The sequence below is a fragment of the Rhododendron vialii genome, chromosome 13a (assembly GCF_030253575.1).
Source record: "Rhododendron vialii isolate Sample 1 chromosome 13a, ASM3025357v1".
Taxonomy (NCBI): domain Eukaryota; kingdom Viridiplantae; phylum Streptophyta; class Magnoliopsida; order Ericales; family Ericaceae; genus Rhododendron; species Rhododendron vialii.
The window spans coordinates 25311581-25331638 of NC_080569.1; the positions used below are offsets into that span (position 1 = coordinate 25311581).

At 38.7% G+C, this 20058-nt stretch overlaps 2 protein-coding genes across 4 annotated transcripts; both read right to left on the reverse strand.

Annotated features, from left to right (window-relative positions):
- LOC131313570 (external alternative NAD(P)H-ubiquinone oxidoreductase B2, mitochondrial-like) lies at positions 1-7560 on the reverse strand. 3 transcript variants are annotated; one of them, XR_009196245.1, is made up of 11 exons: positions 7249-7560; positions 4730-5006; positions 4165-4374; positions 3698-3948; positions 2944-3160; positions 2641-2745; positions 1386-1658; positions 1164-1285; positions 564-683; positions 262-442; positions 1-178 (listed from the first exon to the last, which is right to left on the reverse strand). XR_009196245.1 is itself a non-coding variant. In XM_058341947.1 (10 exons), exons 1-10 carry the CDS (start codon positions 7335-7337, stop codon positions 355-357), a joined length of 1752 nt encoding a protein of 583 aa, XP_058197930.1. In that variant the 5' UTR covers positions 7338-7560; the 3' UTR covers positions 1-354. The 3 variants fall into 3 exon arrangements, 2 of the variants coding, with proteins under 2 accessions (XP_058197930.1, XP_058197931.1); XM_058341947.1 differs by having other exon boundaries at positions 1-442; XM_058341948.1 differs by having other exon boundaries at positions 1-442; positions 4165-4371; positions 7249-7558.
- Positions 7561-12640: 5080 nt separating this feature from the next.
- On the reverse strand, positions 12641-14478 carry LOC131314162 (F-box protein At1g61340-like). Its single transcript, XM_058342651.1, has 4 exons — positions 14191-14478; positions 13586-13870; positions 13390-13464; positions 12641-13256 (listed from the first exon to the last, which is right to left on the reverse strand). The coding sequence occupies exons 2-4, from the start codon at positions 13820-13822 to the stop codon at positions 13008-13010; spliced, it is 561 nt and encodes a 186-aa protein (XP_058198634.1). The 5' UTR covers positions 13823-13870; positions 14191-14478; the 3' UTR covers positions 12641-13007.
- Between the last annotated feature and the right edge of the window lie 5580 nt (positions 14479-20058).

Sequence of the window (20058 nt, forward strand, 5' to 3'; positions counted from 1 at the left end):
TTCATAAATCCTTCCAAATCCTATCATTTACCAAGAAACCAAGAAAAAACCTATATCATTTTCATTACACCCAATATACTGCTGAAAACTTAGCAGACAGAATTATTGACCAACTCATCTCAGTAGTCCTACAACATTTCCGCCGTGGAAATTGCTCATATATTTCAAGTAAAAAACACTCAAGCGATATGTGTTAGACAAACAAAGATACAAGCACAGAATATTCAAATTCAGAAGGCTCATATATTTCAAGTAAAAAACACTCGAGTGATATGTGTAGACAAACAAAGATACAAGCACAGAATATTCAAATTCAGAAGCCTTCGAGGGAAATCCAGGGTCCGGAAGCTGCTGTTAAATGCGACTCGAGTCTCTCCCGAAAACCACACGCTTGGTCCAGTCAAATACCACCAATGCCCTTGTACGCCAGCTGACTTGCTTACTGTATGTTAAAAGGGAGAATATAAAAAAACAGACATCATCAAAATCCAGTACATCATTTACTTATACATAGTTACATACTTTAAATTACTTCCATACAGTTGCAGAGAAGAAAGTGTTACCTTGCATACACAGAATACCAAAGCCACTGGCTACTACGGCCAATTGAAACCCAATCCCCTGGGAGTTGTGCAGCTGTTTGCTCTCCTCCTAGCGGAGCAAATTGTCCGAGATGCCTGTACCTAAAGGAACACGAATTAACAGAACAATAATAAGACACCAATTTAGTGTGTTGTTGATCATAACCAAATAAGATGAGAGTCATGTATTATCCACCCTCCTCGCTTTATTATGAGCAGACTCAACCTTGCTAATAGCCACTTATGTTGGACTCTTCAAAATGTATGAAAGACTTGAGTCGGACTCTCAAGTCTCAATACTTCCGTATGGGTATGAGATATGTGTTCGACAGTTAGCTGGGCACTTCAATAAGGAGTTCGGTGTTTCATAGGGGCTAGGCAACATGAACTTCATGGAAGTTAATGTCACAAGAGAGGTATTCCGCCTTTTACAACCAGGTCCGTATAGGGGTGTCATCCAATTAAGTTTCTTCAGCATCACCGGGGGCACCCCAGCCCTTCGTTCAAGATAGAGCAGAACGGGACCATGATAGTGTGTTTGGTAGAGCTGGAGAGAGTATGTTATGGAAATTTAACTCGTACCTGAAGGGACGAAAAGTATGGCGACCTTCTCCCCTGAAACGAAGAGGGCCTTCTGGATTTTTCTCACACTCCTCCATGCGATTAAAGCAATCAGCAAGATAGGCACCTTGCTGAGCTGCAACCTGAAATGCCATCAACAAGGCATTTAGAAGCATTCAAGGACATGTGTCCTTGAGGATAGCCATAAAAGCTTGAGCTTGACATAATTCCGTTGACAAAAACCTGGGCTGTGGCCGGAACATTTTTCATCTGGGAGTCCACCTCAGAGAGAGCTCTTTTGAGTTCTTCAATATCCAACTCGATGGATTCTTTTGTGACATCCTCTTTAGATTCCTTTAATAGATCTACAATACTGCTCATTTGCTTGTTCTTCAAATAAAGTTCGACTTGAGGGTATCTTTCGCAAATGTCATAAATCACTTCTTGGACTTCTTTAACTGTCAGTGTTCCAGAGTTGTCCTTGTCAGCTTTACGAAATATTGCTGAAATATCTTCCTGCAAAAAATAGAAAAATAAAATAAAACAATGGTGATAATACTTAGCAAAGACTTATAAGTAGAAATGGAAGTCTTCCACAAAATGTATGACAAATATCAGGCTTTAACTGCATATAATCTAAACTACAAGTTTGCATCATTCTATCAGCAATTCCCTCTTTGACAACTTTCTGTTGAACCTGCATTACTATATATTTATTTTTATATGCAATGAAGTGAAAATTCCCCTTCAACATCACATGCGACTTGTGTGATAGGATACTACATCTTGCTCCTGATACTACATAGTAACGAACTCTATTCAGTCACCCAATATTTCAGAGTGCATAAGGATGGACATCGGCTAAAAAAGATTCTCAGATTAGGTTGTCATCATCGTTAAAACAAATGCACTTGTGCATGCTTTGTGCTGTTTATGGTAACTTCCCCGGGTTTCCTCAGTAGTGTACTAAGGACTCCACTCAACCGGACTAAATAGTAGGTCCCAACCACATTTGATCAGATTGAGGAGTCATAGTAGCATTAGAAAGGGTTGAACGGCAACACAATAACCGTCAGTGTGATGCCACATAATCATAGGACCTCAGGGTATCGAACTACCATCTTCACGGGACATGTCACTTCATTTTCTTTCAGGAATATTAGTTGTATAAAATAGTTAGAAGGCCATAGAAGGAAAAGTAACAATGCAAACATAAACTGATCACAAAGAAAATATGCATGCCGTTTCTTGCAAATTATGCACTTCTTCTTCTTCTTTTTACTTCATTTTTAAGTGACATCAACAATGCAATGATGGTGCATTGAATAAATCGCAAAAGAAGGTATGGTTTACAGTTTCTTGCTGATTCTGTGCTTCTGCAAGTGAAACTCCAACTACCTCTATCCCAGTTATACACTCAACAAAAATGGTTCCTGATGTCGATCAACAACTAAACATATACTACCAACAAAATGATGTAGGAAAAGAGAATAGATACCATGACTTTCCGTTGATTAATCGTCGCACAATCTCCCATGGCATATACATTATCACATCCTTCAACACGAAGCCATTCATCAGTTGCTAGTACACGTCTATTAGCCTGCTCCAAGAAACTGAAGTTCTCTTAGTAAGTGTAATACAAATCTATCTTCTTTTTTCATCGGCAACTCCTGACTCCTTAGAGATAGTAAAAACAAAGCTACTGAAATGAATTTTTTACAGGGAAATTCTGAGAGACATTGACAACTTAAAACAGAGCTTGGACTATTAGATGGGTACTAAGTGCAAATAAATATACCTGACCAGTTTGCTTCATAAAGTCCAGTATGATTGGACGAGTCGCATTACCAGTTGACCAGACAACCATTCCATATGGAATGGAAGAGATTTCTCCACTTTTTGCTTTGGTAGAGATTTCTTTATCAGATACTTTCACTACCATTGACCCAGTCCTCAAATCAATACCATCCCTTTTGAATTTTTCTTCTGCAAAAGTTGTAATTCTTTTGTCAAACCTGCAAACCATGAGCTTCACTGCTTGAGAATTTATTTTTTTGAAATGGCAATGCTACATATAAAAAATTGCATCCTTTTTCAAAAACATCAGTAGGGAATAGCGAAATTCGCATCTGGAATGTATTAACTATGATAGAAGGGGAACACATTTTGCGGATGCAGTCCACATGTCAAATTACAGTTCTGCTCGGGTACTACTTGCAAGCATCAAATTACACCAAGGATCTCTTTTAGCAGATTATTTGCCTTAAATAATCTTGCAGGCCATCCTTTATAAATTCCAGCAACAGGTAAATCCCCATCTTCTGGTTTCGGATAGCTATATCCTATAGGTGAAGATGGCTCAAAGACCTTGAATAGGGTGTTTATACGTCCAGAAAAAAACAAACAACAAAATGTTGTTATCCAGGAAGTTCTCATTTCCTAGCAGACAGCATCATAGTAGAATCATTTAACAAGTGAGGTCAATGAGATCATCCATCTCAGTAGAAGTTCAAGAGAAACATCACACACTGTCAGACAAGATACATCCTTACATGTTCAGAAGATGACCTCCGGCCTCCAAGAGTGTTATTTTTACTAAATCTTTCACCTGAGGATATAACTTCACTATATCTTCATTTACAAAATCATGAAGCTCTGCTGCAAACTCAACACCAGTTGGACCACCACCAACAATAACAAACTGAAGAATTTTCTTCCTCTCTTCATTGCTTAGGGTAGGTAAGCTGGCCCTTTCAAAGCAGTCAATAACAGTCCTCCGGATCTTTTGAGCATCTTCAACTTCCTGCATGAAAGTACATTTTCCAGGAAATGTCAGCAAAAATGGATACAATTGACTAGGTTCAAATGACCAAAAAAATACCAAACAACACCATTCCATTAGAGACAATACTTCTTTATTTTTTTATTTTTTTATACCAGCACCATTCTTCAGAAAACATATAGGGTTATAGGTAGGTACGAAATCCTATTTTCAATCATTAAAGTTCCAAAAGCATACCTTCAGAAAATGACAATGCTCCTCAACACCAGGAGTATTGAATGTATTGACGCATGCACCTACGGCTATGACAAGATAATCATAGTCCACAACAAATTCTTCTTCGCCTTTTAGGTTGGTATCTTGGGATGATCGGCAATAGACCTTCTTATTTTGCGCGTCAATCTTGAAACATTCAGCTTCGCAATAGTGAATATCCAGATGTTTCTGCTAGTAGTAGAAGAATCATTAGTTAGTAACGAATCTGACGAGACTATGGAACTGTTGATCATAATGTAGAAATTATTTGACCTAAGTACATGTCTGCTGTCATAAGTTTACACCTTTATGCTTTCACTGACCAGAGGTGAGAGGACATATGACATCTAGGCAAGGTTTAACTTCACCATGGAACACGACCTGATATTGATAATATCTATTACAAGGGACAATAGTAGTTGAGGTCATTGGAAAACAGGATTTCAGTTGGATTCAAAACAACAAGACCTTATAAAACTTGGAAAGATTAAAATGCTTCCCGTAAAAATGCAATGGATTTGATTACCCTGGATCGAGAACTCCTTACCTTTCTAAGGATCCTGCGAATTGGTTCAACAACGCTACGAGCTTCCACTGTGCCACATGTAACACTCGGTAATAAAGGGGTAAACGCAAAATAATTACGAGGTGATAGCACCTGAACATCATATGTGGGATTTTTCAGGTTCTTCAAGAAACTTGTTCCAGCCCAACCAGTTCCAAGTACCACCACCTTCTTCTTCTTGCTATTAGCTTCATGTGTATTCACGATGTTCATGCCATCATAGGATTTGTCCTCCGCAGAGGCCACAAGACCACCACCACTGCCAAAACAGGAAATTTGAGGGGTTAGGTTTAGGTAAGGAACAAGCCAGAAGAGATAACACAACAGTTACTATAGTCCCCACCATGTTATTCTGAATGTAGCTATAAGTTGAGAAAGAATGAGAAGCTATAAGCTGAGAAAGAATGATATCATTTAGATGACTAAAACTGGAAAACAGGTGATATTTACTTCTTAGAATGAAGCAAACAGAAGGGGAAAGGGACTCCACGCAGATACTTTAGCTCCAAATCCGTGTAGCAAGAAAGGGGAAATATTCAATATAAGAAGTGTAGATGGACATAGCTTCAAAGAGAATGGCAGGGGAAAAAAACTCTTAACGCAAGGTTACTGCCATGCTAATATGACAAATACAATGGATAAAACCACTTCTATCTCCTTCATTTCAATATAAAACACGTGCGAGATTGGCTTTTGTTAAGGTGCAATTAAACTTGTTACAATGCTATCAGAACAGCTCGTCAACTTCCCATAGCAGTAATTAATAGCCATTGGAGATGCTGTGTTTGGTTTGTGTTTTGAAAAGTTTTTTGAAAAATAGTAGGGGTAATAAGTGGAGAGAGATAGAGAGAAAAATGTTTGGTTTGTGTCTTGCCCTGATATGACTATGGCTCCACTAACATTAGCTGTGCTACAAAGATTATCTCCCCCTATAAATTAATCTACCATTACAGCATGATACAATGAAACTGAATGGGTACTAGGAAGTGGGTTGATGTAGCGAATTAAATAATTGCTTCTTCTTTTCATTATAACCCTGGCCTGTGTTTTCCTTTTGTGTTTCTACTTCCAAATCTCTTCTTTAACTGTTCTAGTAGTGCTTCTAGAAGCAATATTTGGTTCTTCTATCTATTGGAGGGGCAAGGATGCCCAGGCCTGAGTCCCATCTAACGTACTACAACAATCAAGTTAATCGGGAGCCGGAAATCACTCATTTCAATCATCGGATATTTGAGAGGTTCAAACATTCTAATTTCATTTCTAGAAACATTAGCCATCGGCAAATTCTAATTTCATCGACAAGAATAGCTCAAAGCAACCCCATGGGGTTGGCCTAGTGGTTAAGATCTGGGACTTGGGGGTTTGCTACCTCCTAAGATCTCATATTTGAAACTTCCCAGATGTTATCAACTCCTTTGGGGTCACTGGAGGTTTGCCCGGTTGTTAACTTTATCGCCCTAGAATTAGTCAAGATGCGCGTTAGCTGGCCCGAACACGTCGATAAAAGGAAAAAAATCGCTCAAAGAGCACTATCATGGTAATTACATTGAGAACAATTGTGCAAAGAGCACTTACCATTGAAACTTCACTCGTGATTTGAAATCAAAATGATGTATGAGATTGATAGATGTATGATTAGCAAAGAAGATACAACCATCGCCAAAAAAACTAATTCCACAGATGAAAAGATACCCACCAACCTGGGCTGACAGAAGGGGGTACAGGGAGCCAACAAGCCACTTTTCTCCTTTTTCATGAACACCAACAAAGGTAAAGTTCACTCCATTACTCATCTCTCTCATTATATGGCAACAAAATCTTAAATATAGAAGTTATCCATTTTTGGGTAGTTAATAGCCGAAATCCCTTCAATCCAACGTGTGTTAGGAATTGTGCACGTGATTAATTTAGGCATGTAAATTTTTTATTTTATTTCTTTTTGCCATAACTCAGGTGTTCAGCTAGCTTACGCGTGGCCAAATAAATCCTGGTAAAGCCCATCCTACATTTCTAATTTTACACTTTTGCCCCAGGAAAAGACAAACAATGGAATGTGGCTGGTCAAAAGGGAGGGTGTATATCATTTGCCTTAATCTAGATACACAAGAAGTGAAGAAACTGATCTACCAATCCAGATCACCCGCTATTCTGAACTCAACTGGATACAACTTTTCAATTAGTTTGAATAGCGAATAAAGGAATTAACAACAATAAATGTTTGATCACGCTGTAGAAAATTCAATCCAACGAACTCTCACTCTCAGCTACGGTCCAGTTCAAACACAGATTTCGAACTCATCAAAACGGAACAAAATCAGTACAAACCGAACACAAAACAGATGAACTGAAAAAAATGATGTCTAATTAAGCTGTGAGAAAATCAAAACCAAAATTAACTCTCAGCAACAAAACTAGATTAAAAAAATAGACATATCATGAGCTCAGCGCAATCAGAAGGGGCTGCAATTGCACAGAAAACAGAGGAATTAATCTTCCAGTACCTGACAGTGAATACAACGAGCAGCTTAACCAGAGAGGGATGGTCGTGGAAGGTTCGAGAAAATCTCTCGTAGAAAGTCAAACCTCGCATCTTTGCTTCAGTTCAACCTCTCAGGCCTTGGATCTAAGAATGTGTTTCGGGGAGGAGTGCTTGCATACGTAGTGAATTTGGAGAGAGAAAGCAGAGAGAGAGAGAGAGAGGCGTGATGCGGAGAATGGCAGAAATAGTATTGGAAAATGAAGAAAGAGCAAAGGCCCGAAGAGGTGGGAAGGAAGGAGAGTGAAACGTGAAGTGGTGGTGTGTCACGAATCTTCCGTCCAGCTTTTGATTTTGGTTGACTTGGGGCCGGAGATACTGACACGTGTATTCGACGAAACAAAAGTTTGCGAGAGTTTTTTTTTTCATTCGTTAACCTTAATCTACTAATCCTTAAGAATTTGGAGGAAGGAACGTGTGCTTACGAAAATTGAACCCTGTCCATGTGCATCGGAGTACAAAGTGAGACACCAACTGCACTCCACTCCTCTCCACTTGCGTTTACAAGAGATTATTCAGGTCCACGGACTTATTTTTTTGAGTTTTTGAGAAAGATTTTTTGGAAAATAAGTGGAGATATATAGACAGAAAAATAAAAGTAATAATTGAGAAGAAAATTTATTTGGAATTGTGCACAGAAAAAAAGGGTTGGGTGACCCAAAGAGAACACAGTTGGTACCCCAACCCCTCTTTCCAGCACACATTTGTGTGGGCTCCACACATCAGGTGATGGAATTCACACAAATGTGTTGTAGAAAGATGGGTTGAGGCACCATGTGTCTTGGGGCAATGAATAATTTTTCAAAGTTCATAGCTTCATTGTCGGAGAGGTTAGGCTCGTTTGGATTTGGATGGAGGTTTTTAAGCTAATGAGTGTAGAAAAATAAATAAAGAAATAAAATTAATAATTGGAGGAAAAAAAAACTTATTAGAAATCGTGCGTCGAGAGAGATTAGGTGAAGAGGCCCAAAGCGAACACGGTCTTAGTGATCTTGGAGCAAATATTTCACAGCGATCACGACACACTACATGTTATTTTATTTCATTATTTACCAATAACAACACATACAGAGTGCTATGTGTCTTAGTCAAGAGTCTCGTAGCATTTACCAATCACAACACATACAGAGTGCTATGTGTCATGCTTCGAGAGCAAAGAATAATTTATCCTATTGTCCTCATTTTTTGTTGTTAAAAGAACATGTGGAAGGTTGGCATTTGTCAATTGGTGTTCACACCCCAACTTTAGGTCAAGCGGGAACATTTTACGAAAGCAATGCATGTGGTTAATTGAGTGATTAGTGTTCCGGGGCCCGGTGACGCTGCCCTGTGCCACCCAATAATCTCTACACAACACAAGTATGACTTGTGAGACTGTTGAGTCATGCCCAAAGCCACTAAAAATAATACTACTACAGAAAGATGATTCCGCCAGGTGTAGATCAACCTGAATTTAGATTCTCCAATATTGCAATGTTATTTGATGATTCGAAACATTAATTCTATAGATTTCAATGTATTTACCGTTTTTATTTAAAAACTCAAGCCAATCAATGAAACGTACAATGCTATCAATCTAAATGGATCATCATGTGCGGTCAGAAGGGTTTTTTTTTTTTTTTCACGGGTTCATTTTTTATCAAACAAATATCATCCACTATGGGTACCATGCTAAACATCTATGTAAGTTCATTCGTAAACAACAAAGCCCGTGTAACAAATTTCTAAACGACAACTCGAATCCCCCAAGCGAGCGAGAGCAACCAAATCAAAAGTACAAGTCATAAAATCTTGTGCGGTGCCTAGCTATGAAAGATCCAATCGTGATGCAGGGAGGCGTGTTGAAATAAAAGGACGCGCAACAAGGACAATCACGAATAAGTTTGAACTAGAGATACTCTCTCTACGAACAAACAATTAAGAGAAAACTTCTCAAATTTTCATTATTAATTCATAAAACAACTCCTCCTCATCTGATGATTATCAACCAAAGGTTTGGTGATAGAAATATCATCCGACACCTTCTCCTCTTTCGAAAACAAAGGTTGAACTGGACGATGGCGAGGTGGGTTTGCAACTTCAAAAGCCTCCATGCATTGGGTAAGCAACCCAATCGCTGCCAAGACTTGCTGCAACCTTTCCTCCATTCGAGCATCTCGAGCAACCTCACCTCGCTCATAGACTTCATCAACACTAGTTGTATGACCTCCTCTTCCACCTCGACCTCCAGCACGTCCTCCGGCCATAGTCAGGATTGGAATGAGAGCTTTGATACCAACTGATGCAGCGCAGCCTCCTTTTACGAAACTATTTGCAAGAAGAGATCACGAATTTGCTTATGTTAAAGATTCTCTCTTTGAAACATAAACACAAATATGTATGAACTAGAGGTACTCCCTCTTTGAACACATGATAATGAGAAACTCTCAATTTTTCTTTAATTCAAAAAACAACTCTATTTTAATATGACCCTACAACTTATTTTAAACTAAAAATCTAAAACCGAAAAGAAATCAGCAAAACAGGAAGCTGAATCCCGGTGAATCGCTATTTGACTCAATGTTACCAAAATCAAAGATTTGATCTCAAAATACTAAATATTAAAAGAAAAATTGACAAAACAAATGGCACTCAAAGCGGAATATTCAAAAATAATTTATACCCAAAATAATAAAACTAAATATCTATTTTTAAATAATAAATCATTTCCATTCTGCATCAAATCGTAACCAATGATCTTTGATTACTATGACAAGCGAGGAGAAGAAGCAAACCAAACATATGCAAAATCCGTATGGAGGAAAAAAAATCGCTAACAAAAGCATAAGAGAGCAGTAGTTTTGTTTACGGTTGATAAGTCCAGAATTATTTTTGTTTTTAGGGCCAATTCTAAAACCTAAAAAGCATCAATATTTTACTCCAGTAGTTCGTTAATATCGTTTCAATGGGAATGCCTCTGTGTTTTTCCAAGTTTCATCTCCAAGTTCCAACTTGACAGGCACTAAAAGCAACGGCAAATAATCACTCTATTTGACCGCGAGAATCATGTTAGCATGGTGGCGGTCACCAGCGGACATGAACTCGGGCGGCGGTTAATGGTGGTAATTGGTGGGTGAGTTTCAAATATTAGGTTTAGTGCTTATAGAATATGAGGATATATTTTGGTACTAAACTATAAACTCTTTAAGCGGGTGTAAAAGAAAATTAGGGACAAAAAGAACTTTTACGAGTTCAAACCAACAAAATCACTCTATTTGACCGCAAGAATAAAATAGAATCACTCTGAAAACTGCTAATCAATATTATCTTATAAAGTTGTAATCGAACACCTAGCTTCATTAGAAAGCATGCTAACTCACGAGCTATTGAAATATTTTCACAATTATAGAATCCATTTCATGTGTTTATCCGCTAGGCCCACAATGCATATAATATATATTTCCCGTGGGTAGAAGAGATGTTTTCTACATATTATAAGAACAATTATAATGGCAGCATATATCAATTGTGTTAGATATTCACAATTTTAGGATTCATTTCATTTGCTTATCCACTGGACCCACAATGTATACATCACTTTAGAAAGTTGTTCTTTGTACATTGCTTTGACTTTTGCAGCCTAGAGTTTTTTGGTCTTCCTGGGGTAGGCCCCATTCCTAGGGTCGTATTTGATCAAGGATGTTACAGATCTCCAGGTGACGAAGCACAATCCTTGAGAAGTTAACAGAAGTTCTAGCTTCAGACACAAACTTATTTACAGAGTACTAGGATCAAATCGATGACTTTCGCTTGAATTTTAATTTGGAAAACTTACTTGGGTTGGGTTAGGAGTGGTCCCACTATCTCTTCGAGTGCAGAGGATTTTGTTCACCCTCTCTTAGGGAGGGTGAACAAAATTTTACTAGTACAAGTGTAGTTATGCGGTTTCATTGTGTCCTTTGCACTCCATAGCATTAGCCTAGCTCTCTTCTACAATAAGTTTTTCTCTGTAAAGGGAAGCTAATTCTAGATAGGAGTACAACATATCAAAATGCGCCTTTAGTTTATGGCTATGTTGTCATGGCAAATTCACTATAGAAGAGAACCAGTTGAATGGAGTTGTGGATGGAGACTTAATTACTTAATCTTTCCATTTTTGGGGTATATCTTAATCTTTCCTTTTGTTAAGAAGTTTTCATAAAACTTGGTGCTCCCCTGCATTGGAATGATCTATGGCTGGTATGATCTAGAACTTCAGCCGCAACTCAGTTTTCAAGTTGGCTTTTGCCTGATTGAACAAGCATATATTAGGGAAGAGAGGAATCTCAATGGATTCGCTTGATAGTCAAGGCATGTGACTTAAGGGTTTGATCATTTCTCGGGTTCAAGTTCGTAGCGTTGCCAATTCTTGTGCCTAGTTTATATGAGACTTTGTCCTAGCTTTAAATTCACCTTTCCCCCGATTAACCCCCGTGATTAGTTGAGACGTACATAACCCCTTGAGTTTTCATACTAGGAAAGAGAGGAATACATGAAGATTTCTCTCATAGCAGTAAAAAGGAAGGATTTCCAATCCAGATGATCATTGAGAAAAATACTAAAGTCAGAATTAACCCCAACTCCATCACCTGCACGTAAATGCCAATTTGCACTTGCATAATTCGGTACAACCCTGGGAGAAGTTTTTGGGTGTAATTGATGGACGGCTCGGATGCGCTCTCGGAATTCAGACTCGAATTTGTAGTTTCAAGACGCGTTTAAAGATTGACGAGACACTAATTTAAGATCAAGTTGGTTTCCATTGACAACCAGAATCTGCAACATTCCTCAATCCCGTGGACAAAACAGTTTAACAATAGAGGTGGAACTGTTGAATTCTGCATGTAAACGCTAATTGCCAGCAATCTTCTACGGAATGCCAGCTCTCCTAAGCTGTAAAAACAATCATAACGTGGGGAAATTGTTCTCCATGGTCAATAATCCCGAGCTGTCCGCATCTTTCACAGCGTACTTGTGCACTGTCGCCAACACAAACCCGTCTCCAAAGAACGAGTTTTCACTTAAGCCAATGGGCACCATTACTTCTGCTTATCCATCTGAGGTGAAGAATCATATCCTGTATCCAAATGTATTTTTCGACTATTGGATCACAGGATATTTGGATACAGAAGATTTGAGAGCTCAATATATTTGGATACAGAAGATTTGAGATGAAGAATCATATCCTGCATCCAAATGTATTTTTGACTATTGTATCAGGATATTTGGATACAGAAGATTTGAGCTCAATATATTTGGATACAGCCGTAAAGGGAAACTCTGAAATTAAGCAAAGAAGTAGACTTGAAATAAGCAGCTGAAATGACAGAGAGGATGAATTTGCGACGAAAAAAAGCATATATTTATTTAGTTGGATCAAAATAACATCATATAGTATGCAGACTCATTTGTACACCCTATCTTTGGAAGTGGAGGGACATCATTCCATAGCCCTCCAGCAAACCCTAAAATGTACAAACCAGATACAAAAAAAGAACAAGCCAAACCCATCTTCAATGAAAGGAGTTGAAGAATATGGCTTCCAGTGTAAGAAGTGTAACGAACATGTACACCAAACCAAAACCAGAAGAGATCTGCCCATTAGATCTCAACCCTCAACTCCACCAAACCAACTGCTACTGCTACTGCTACAACAACAACAATGCCTATGTACAGAAACCCCTCAATAACTTAAAACAAGAAAACTCATGTTTCGGCTTCCATTTGGGCAAACAAGTCTCTCCTCGGCCACGGATCTTCTGCTGGTGAAGCAAACAAGGCCACTGAGATGTCGGCCAGCTTCTTCCCGCTCAATCGGTTCCGGTGGGACCGACACTGTTTAGGAGCATTTGGGGTCTTGGCCTCTTCAAAATCACCCAAATCGATTGGATTCCGGAAAGCTGAAATCTTTTTAGGCGTGCTGTAGGCAAAATGCCACTGCTTTGCTATTACAGTCTGTTAATTCACCAAACAAAAATCCTCAATCAGTTATCACCCCAAGATATAAACAAAACAATCAATAATCACCAGAAGAAGCTAGATTCCTTAAACCACAGCGATTTCAATTCTCATAAGAGTAGAAACTTACTGCTTCTCTGATTTGCTTCGACACGTGGAAAAGCTGCTTTAAATCATCGTGGCCAACACCACACAAAACCCTAATCTGCAAAACAGAAAACCCCCAAAATCAATTTCAACAGAACTGCTTTGTCAAAAACCTAGCTCCCTATTCACATTTCTTTATCTACCACCTAGGGTAGTGAATTCAGTTATATGGTACTTACCAGAATATCTTGAGGCAAGGATTCAAGCAGAGACTTTTCACAACTTGGAACCACCATTTCCATACTACATTGCCTCTTCAATGGCGGTGACGTAACCGTGGAATCAACCTCCATGTTGCTGGAAATAGCCACTCTTTTGCCACTCATCGACCGAGTGTACCGAACACACCCGAACCCTAACCCTAACCCTTCACTTGCGGTCTTCGCGTTCGACCCACATCTCTTTCCCAACGCCATCTTCTTCAACAAACTAAACTGATTTTCCACGACAATTCGTAACAAGATCTGATTTTTTTCACAAGCCAAACAACAATCAGAATGGACCCAACACAAAAAAAATTCAATCTGAAACTAAAATCATATAGCAATAGGGAAAATGTAAGCCTAATCAGAGTGAACACAACAGCAAAAGTTCACTAGGAAATCAACCCCCAAACCCAAATAGCAATTGGAAATGAATCTATCTATCTAATAACCCACAGCAGATACCAAAGCAAATAAACAAATCACGGTTTATATACAATCAGATTTATATATATATATATATATATATATATATAGAGAGAGAGAGAGAGAGAGAGAGAGAGAGAGAGAGAGAGGGTAACCTGGTGTGAGAGAAACCCTAAATTGAGGCTTTGGAGTAATGGGTAATTGGAATAACGGATGGTCTGAGGAAGGAAACAAAGGAAACAACCGCCCTTTTTTTTGCAACTATGGAGGCTTCGATTGGAGAAAGTCAAGTTGTAGTTCTCTTCTAGACTCCTGTTTATCTCTACACCAGGAAAAAGGATGAGGATCTTGGTTTTATATATTTGAAATTCAAGGAAATCTAGGTAAAGTGCGAAGTTTCGTTTATTTACGGGAAAGGACTCGAAATTTCCGAAGCAAATATCTACGGGGCACTGTCCGTGTCTATCTTATACTTAGGGGAGGAGGGAAAAAAAATAGCCGTTTGAGGGGGTACACGTGGCGGGATCCGATGCGAGGAAACAACGCGGGTGGTGGTTTCGCTGTGACGTGTCCGAAGTGGTCGGTCCAAGTCGGTTGGCGGTGTCGGTAGTTTCAACGGCGTCAGTGGGGTGGTTCATTTGCCGACACGTGGCGGTGAAGGTTGAGGGGAGCCGCTAGTTTTTGAACGCGTAGGGGGGGGGGGGGGGGGGGGGGGTTGATTGGAGGGGATCACCTCCTTTCCATACCCCTCTGTACTCTCAATTTTTTTACCGTATCTCGGGTCGAAAACTACCATCCGAACCATTCATCTCGTAAAACATACTTGGAACTATAAGTCTACATAATATATGTACAATCGGATATCGATTGGTAAATGAATAAGTTACATTTGGGTTTGTAAAATGTACGGTTAAACTCTGGAATGTATTTACCATTCATTCTGCATAACTATTTGTAACGTGTTCACGAATCTATCGATATCCACTCATCCTGATCAGTTTCGACTTATAATTCTTTACGTTTTCTGCGAGGTGAATGATTCTAATCATAGTTTTGGACCCAATAGATGAACGAAAAATTAAAAATATGAAGGGGTATGGAAGGATGAGGTATGGAAAGGAGTTCATCCCGAATGGAGGGTAGGGATTTTGGTGGGGACGTGGGGGAGGCGAGTGTGTGGCTTTGGTTGAAGAGAGAGAGAGAGAGAAGTTTATACTCCTATTTTAGGTCTTTGGGATGGGAATGACATAGAGAAGGAAAAGATTCGAAATCTAGATAGGCGGCTGGCGGATTTTCCGGGGTGTTTACACGGTGGGTTTTAATTGATTTTGCATTAGTGGAGTCAACAAGGCGTCAAACGCGGCGTCTTGGGATTTGGATAGGTCCCGCCAAAGCTGGCAGATGGTGAGGACCACTGATTGGCGGGTTTTGATTGAAATGGATCTTCTCCGGTACAACGAATTGCACGATCCGGATACGTTTAGGCTAAATTTTCATTGTCTCTTTGTCACTGTTGTATTGGTTGTTTTATCTTAATCTCTATAAATTTACATCAAATTTCGTAGATTAATTGTTCAACTTATGATTAAAAAAATTTAAAATTTTTGAGGGAAAGACGATTTTTTTTTTTGTTGAAAATGATGGGACTTATTGGAATTTCAGTCTAGTGTTTACTTTTTCGATTTCTTTCATCGATATGGACTATTAGTTTTAAGGAAAATTCTAAAATTAGTCCATTGGGCTGACGATAGTAGGTGTGTGAATGTGTATTAAAAGATGTAAAAAATGAACATAAATACATGTTTTTCTTGTCTTTTAATGTGATTATCGTCAACCCAGTGGGCTGACAATAGCAAGACCGTTAGTTTAAATAGTTTTAGTAAAAAGCGACACCAAAAATCACTAAGCATAAATAATTCTATTGTCTTTAACAACAATTAATTTAACCTAAAAGAATTAAGTCTCCTTGATGGCTTCTTTAGAATTTATTTTGATAATCAGAATCATTTACGAAATAAATAGATGGATTGGAGAGGAGAAGACCTATGTAGTTACTTCACCATGACCGCAAACCACCACTTTGTGTCTTTAGCCCATCATAACCGCCGCAACCCACCCTCCTCAAAATCGGGAGTACCAGATCGAGACAAACAGAGAGAGAAGGGAAAGGTTGAGATTTTGAAGAATCGAGAGTACCAGATTGTCTTACAAACCTAGATCGAGAGGTTGTTTGCAAACCCAGATTCTCTTACAAACCCAGATTGAGAGGTTGGGGTTTTGAAAGCTGTGTTTCTTTTTCTTTCTTTTTTTTGAAAACTGCGTTTGAAGGACGCTGGGGGGCTGTTGTCCCCGAATTCGGGGCCCACTCTGGTCTCGCTCTGATGATCAGAAGCGTTCACTTTGTAGAGCTCGTTGAGTAGAACAACTATGCAAAAAATCAGTTTAATTGGATATCATTAAGTGTCTGATCGGAACCTTTATATCTTGAAAAGAATGGATCCGAAACACTGAATCAAATCTACTGTAACCCGTGGACCGAGAGTTATATGGGTTCCAATCAGGCACTTAATGATATCCAATTAAGCTGATTTTTTGCATAGTTATTCTACTCGACGAGCTCTATGAAGTGAACGCTTCCGATCATCGGAGCGAGACTGGAGTGGGCCCGAATTCGGGGACAGTAGCCCCCCAGCGTCCGCGTTTGAATGACCAGAACTTGCAAACCCAGATGTTAGTCATGACCTAGCTGTGTTAGGGTTAAATTGGTAGACCTAGCTGTGTTAGGGTTAAATTTGTAAAAATATAAAATGATACTCTCTTTTCTTTTCTTACCTATATTTTGTCCATTCAAATGAGATGATGATAAATCATACCCCTTTCTTTTCTTTTCTCACTGATAAGGGAAATCACACCATTTTCTTTTCTTTTCTCAGCCATGTTGCCAAAGGAGCTGTAAATTCTTTTGATAAGAAAAAAAAGAAATTTATTAATCTTTGAAATAATTGGTACAAAGATTAAAAGGAGAAGGTTGTGAGGACCCATTAAGAAGTCCCACCTTGGTGGGAAAAATGATATGGATGTAGTATATAACGAATCATTAGCTTCTATAACTCAATGTTAACCTTTTGTGACATGGTCAAAGCTAAAAGTCAACAATTTAGCTGTCGCGGATCGTTCAAAGGGGCATGACGGCATAACAACCGGAAGCTTACATCCCAATGAGGTTAGCACCCTCCCAAGGATAACAAGGATGGCCAACACCTTGCCAACCAAAAAACGAAGAACTGGAAGAAAATACATGAGGTACATAATTGAACAAAATAATTAAAACCAAGGAATCTTCTAAGCTTCAGAAAACAGCAGCGTCCCTTACGAGCAGATATGTGAAAATTGCATAATCAAAACCGAACCCCAAATAGCATGACCGCTTCCAGCATTGACACCAGTTGGAAATAGCAGCAGCAGACGAAAGGAACCATCAGAAATTGCCACAAACCACGTACGAAATGCACCAACAGATGATGAAAAACATAGCAGCAGCAGAAATTTGACTACAAATCTTCCCACTCTTGTACTCTTCAAAATGCTTATTTTCGCATTCAGAGATATCTTCCAAGAATCAAAAAGTTGATCACATATGTGCGGCTTTCGAGAACATACCACCGACAGCCAATTCTTGGTTGGTACGAGTGCTGCACTGTCTTAAGAATTCGGCCTTGTTGAGAAAACACTTCATCAACTCGAGCTCAAGCTTTTCGAATTTGAAATCGTTCACTATAATTCGCTAAAGCCGGAAGAAATTGGGATTGCAGTTCTCAAACATGGGCTTTGCAAGCATCTCCCAATAGTATCCAATATCCATATTTAGAAGCATATTCACGCGGAGCTGCGTTAAAAAGACAGGGCATAACAAAAATGATTCTTTGAACCATGAAGGAAATATACACAGCTAAAAATGAATACATCACATCAAGGAAAACCGTCTCTACATTTGGGCAATTCTTGAGGAATCCCAAAAAATTGATTTTCTTGAACATCGAAGAGAGCCTCTAACTACAAATTGGACATCGAAATAAATTAACATAAGAAAGGTTTTCATAAGTTTGCAATCAATTAAAATATATTGTAGCTCAAAAAAAGAAATAACTCCTCTTTTTTCAATTCAAGCTGATTTACCCAAAAAAAAGAAAGAAAGAAAGAACATACGAGCAACGTACCTCGAGAAATATAGTGGTAATACTCAGGACTTCACAATGTTAGATAAAGATAGTCTGAGCATGAGATTGCTCATTGAATAAAGCTGAGGAAAACCTCTTACAGGCGTGAAATTAAGTATCACGTCCTTCAAATGTCGCATTTGGATCTTGAAATTGATGGCATGGAATTCCTCATTCTAATAGAACCTTGAAAGAGTAGGAGCATCAATATCAATAAGACAGATATCCTTGCAATCCCCTACCATGGAACGCCTAAACTTTTTCAACTCTTGAGCAACAATGTTTAGATGGTAAATCAGTAAGCACAGTAATACTTCGATACCCTCATGAAATAAGCAGTTAGAAAAAATGGTCACGATTAGGGCTGAAGTAACATTAACCTGCCTAAGAACAATAGTTTTCAAGAAACATAAACCTTTCAACTTAGGAGGCAATTCGAATCGACAAAAGTTTAGCTTTAGAATTCTTATGGATTCAAACTCTAAGAGATGATAAGGGAGATTGAAAGGCTCATCTCCCTGGGTAAAATCTAGATCTACCTCCTCAATCCCTTTGGAAGTCACCATATGTATCCAGATCCAGTACTCCACTATAGCCACGATATCGGTTGTATCCAGTACTCCCGTACTTCTACCCATAGCAAAATCTGGGTCGAAGATAAAGTTATTGCGAAGCCTAGAATTCTTGAATCTCCTGGAGAGTACTCCACACCTTGCGCGGCATGTTTGATTGGCAAGAAAGCGAAAAAAAATTCTATAACATCATCACTAAGGTTAGGAGTAATACTTGCACTGTTGTTGATGTTACAATCTCTCTTGATTCTCTTTTGAAATCGCGCGCCAAAGGGAAAAACAAGTTTTCCGAATTCGAAAGAAACTAAACGGTATTAGAGAACCGTTAGTACAATGTGAAGAGAAATGAGACCAAAAACTACATCATGCATGAGAGTATTTATACAAGAGAGAGTCTCAGAGTTTTGATGCCTTCAAGAGTTTTCTTTCTCTATTCGATCGTGAAGGTACAACCGGAGTATACTGGCCCCAAAATTCAGCCCAAGCGCTCACAAATGTTTGAACAAGTGAGTTGCCCATTGAACATAGAATATAGGACTCACAATCTCTAAAAATGTACACTTCCCAACCAGTAGACATCTCATCATTTTTTCTCTTAGTTTTTCCACACCTTCAACCTTCAGAGAATATCTCTTCATATAGGTAGTTAGGGTCATGTCTCTTTATGTATAATAATGTCTACACATAATGATTAGAATCTCATTTATATTGTGACGGACAGTAGCTTTCCCTAGGTTTTAATAGACAATAAGATTTGACATCAAGCTCTGTAGTTTGACATCAAGCTCTACACGGTAGAGGACTTCAAAAGATATTTGGATGGGATCCGAAAAGTGAAAATGTAGGGTGAGATAGACAAGGAGGGTAGTCAGTGAGGTGTTCCTATCTAATCTTGGTTGGACATAGCTCTGTAGTTTCATGTAATAGTTACTGTTTTTGATCGATGTACCCTGTCGAATTTAATAAAAAGTTCCGTTTGCCGAGAAAAAAAAATAGACAATAAAATTTGTGACGGTTAATGAAATAAAGAATGATACTTCCAAAGGAATATACTCCATATTTTATGTTAATTAAAATGTTCCAACAATGCCACACTTCTAATAGAAATAAAATATTTTTAATTGAATTTTAAGATCACGTGTTTTGAAAATACCAAATATAGGACGAAATATTTGGCAACTATATACGATGCGCGCAATAGGTGTGGGATTCTCCATACTTGAACCACACTTAG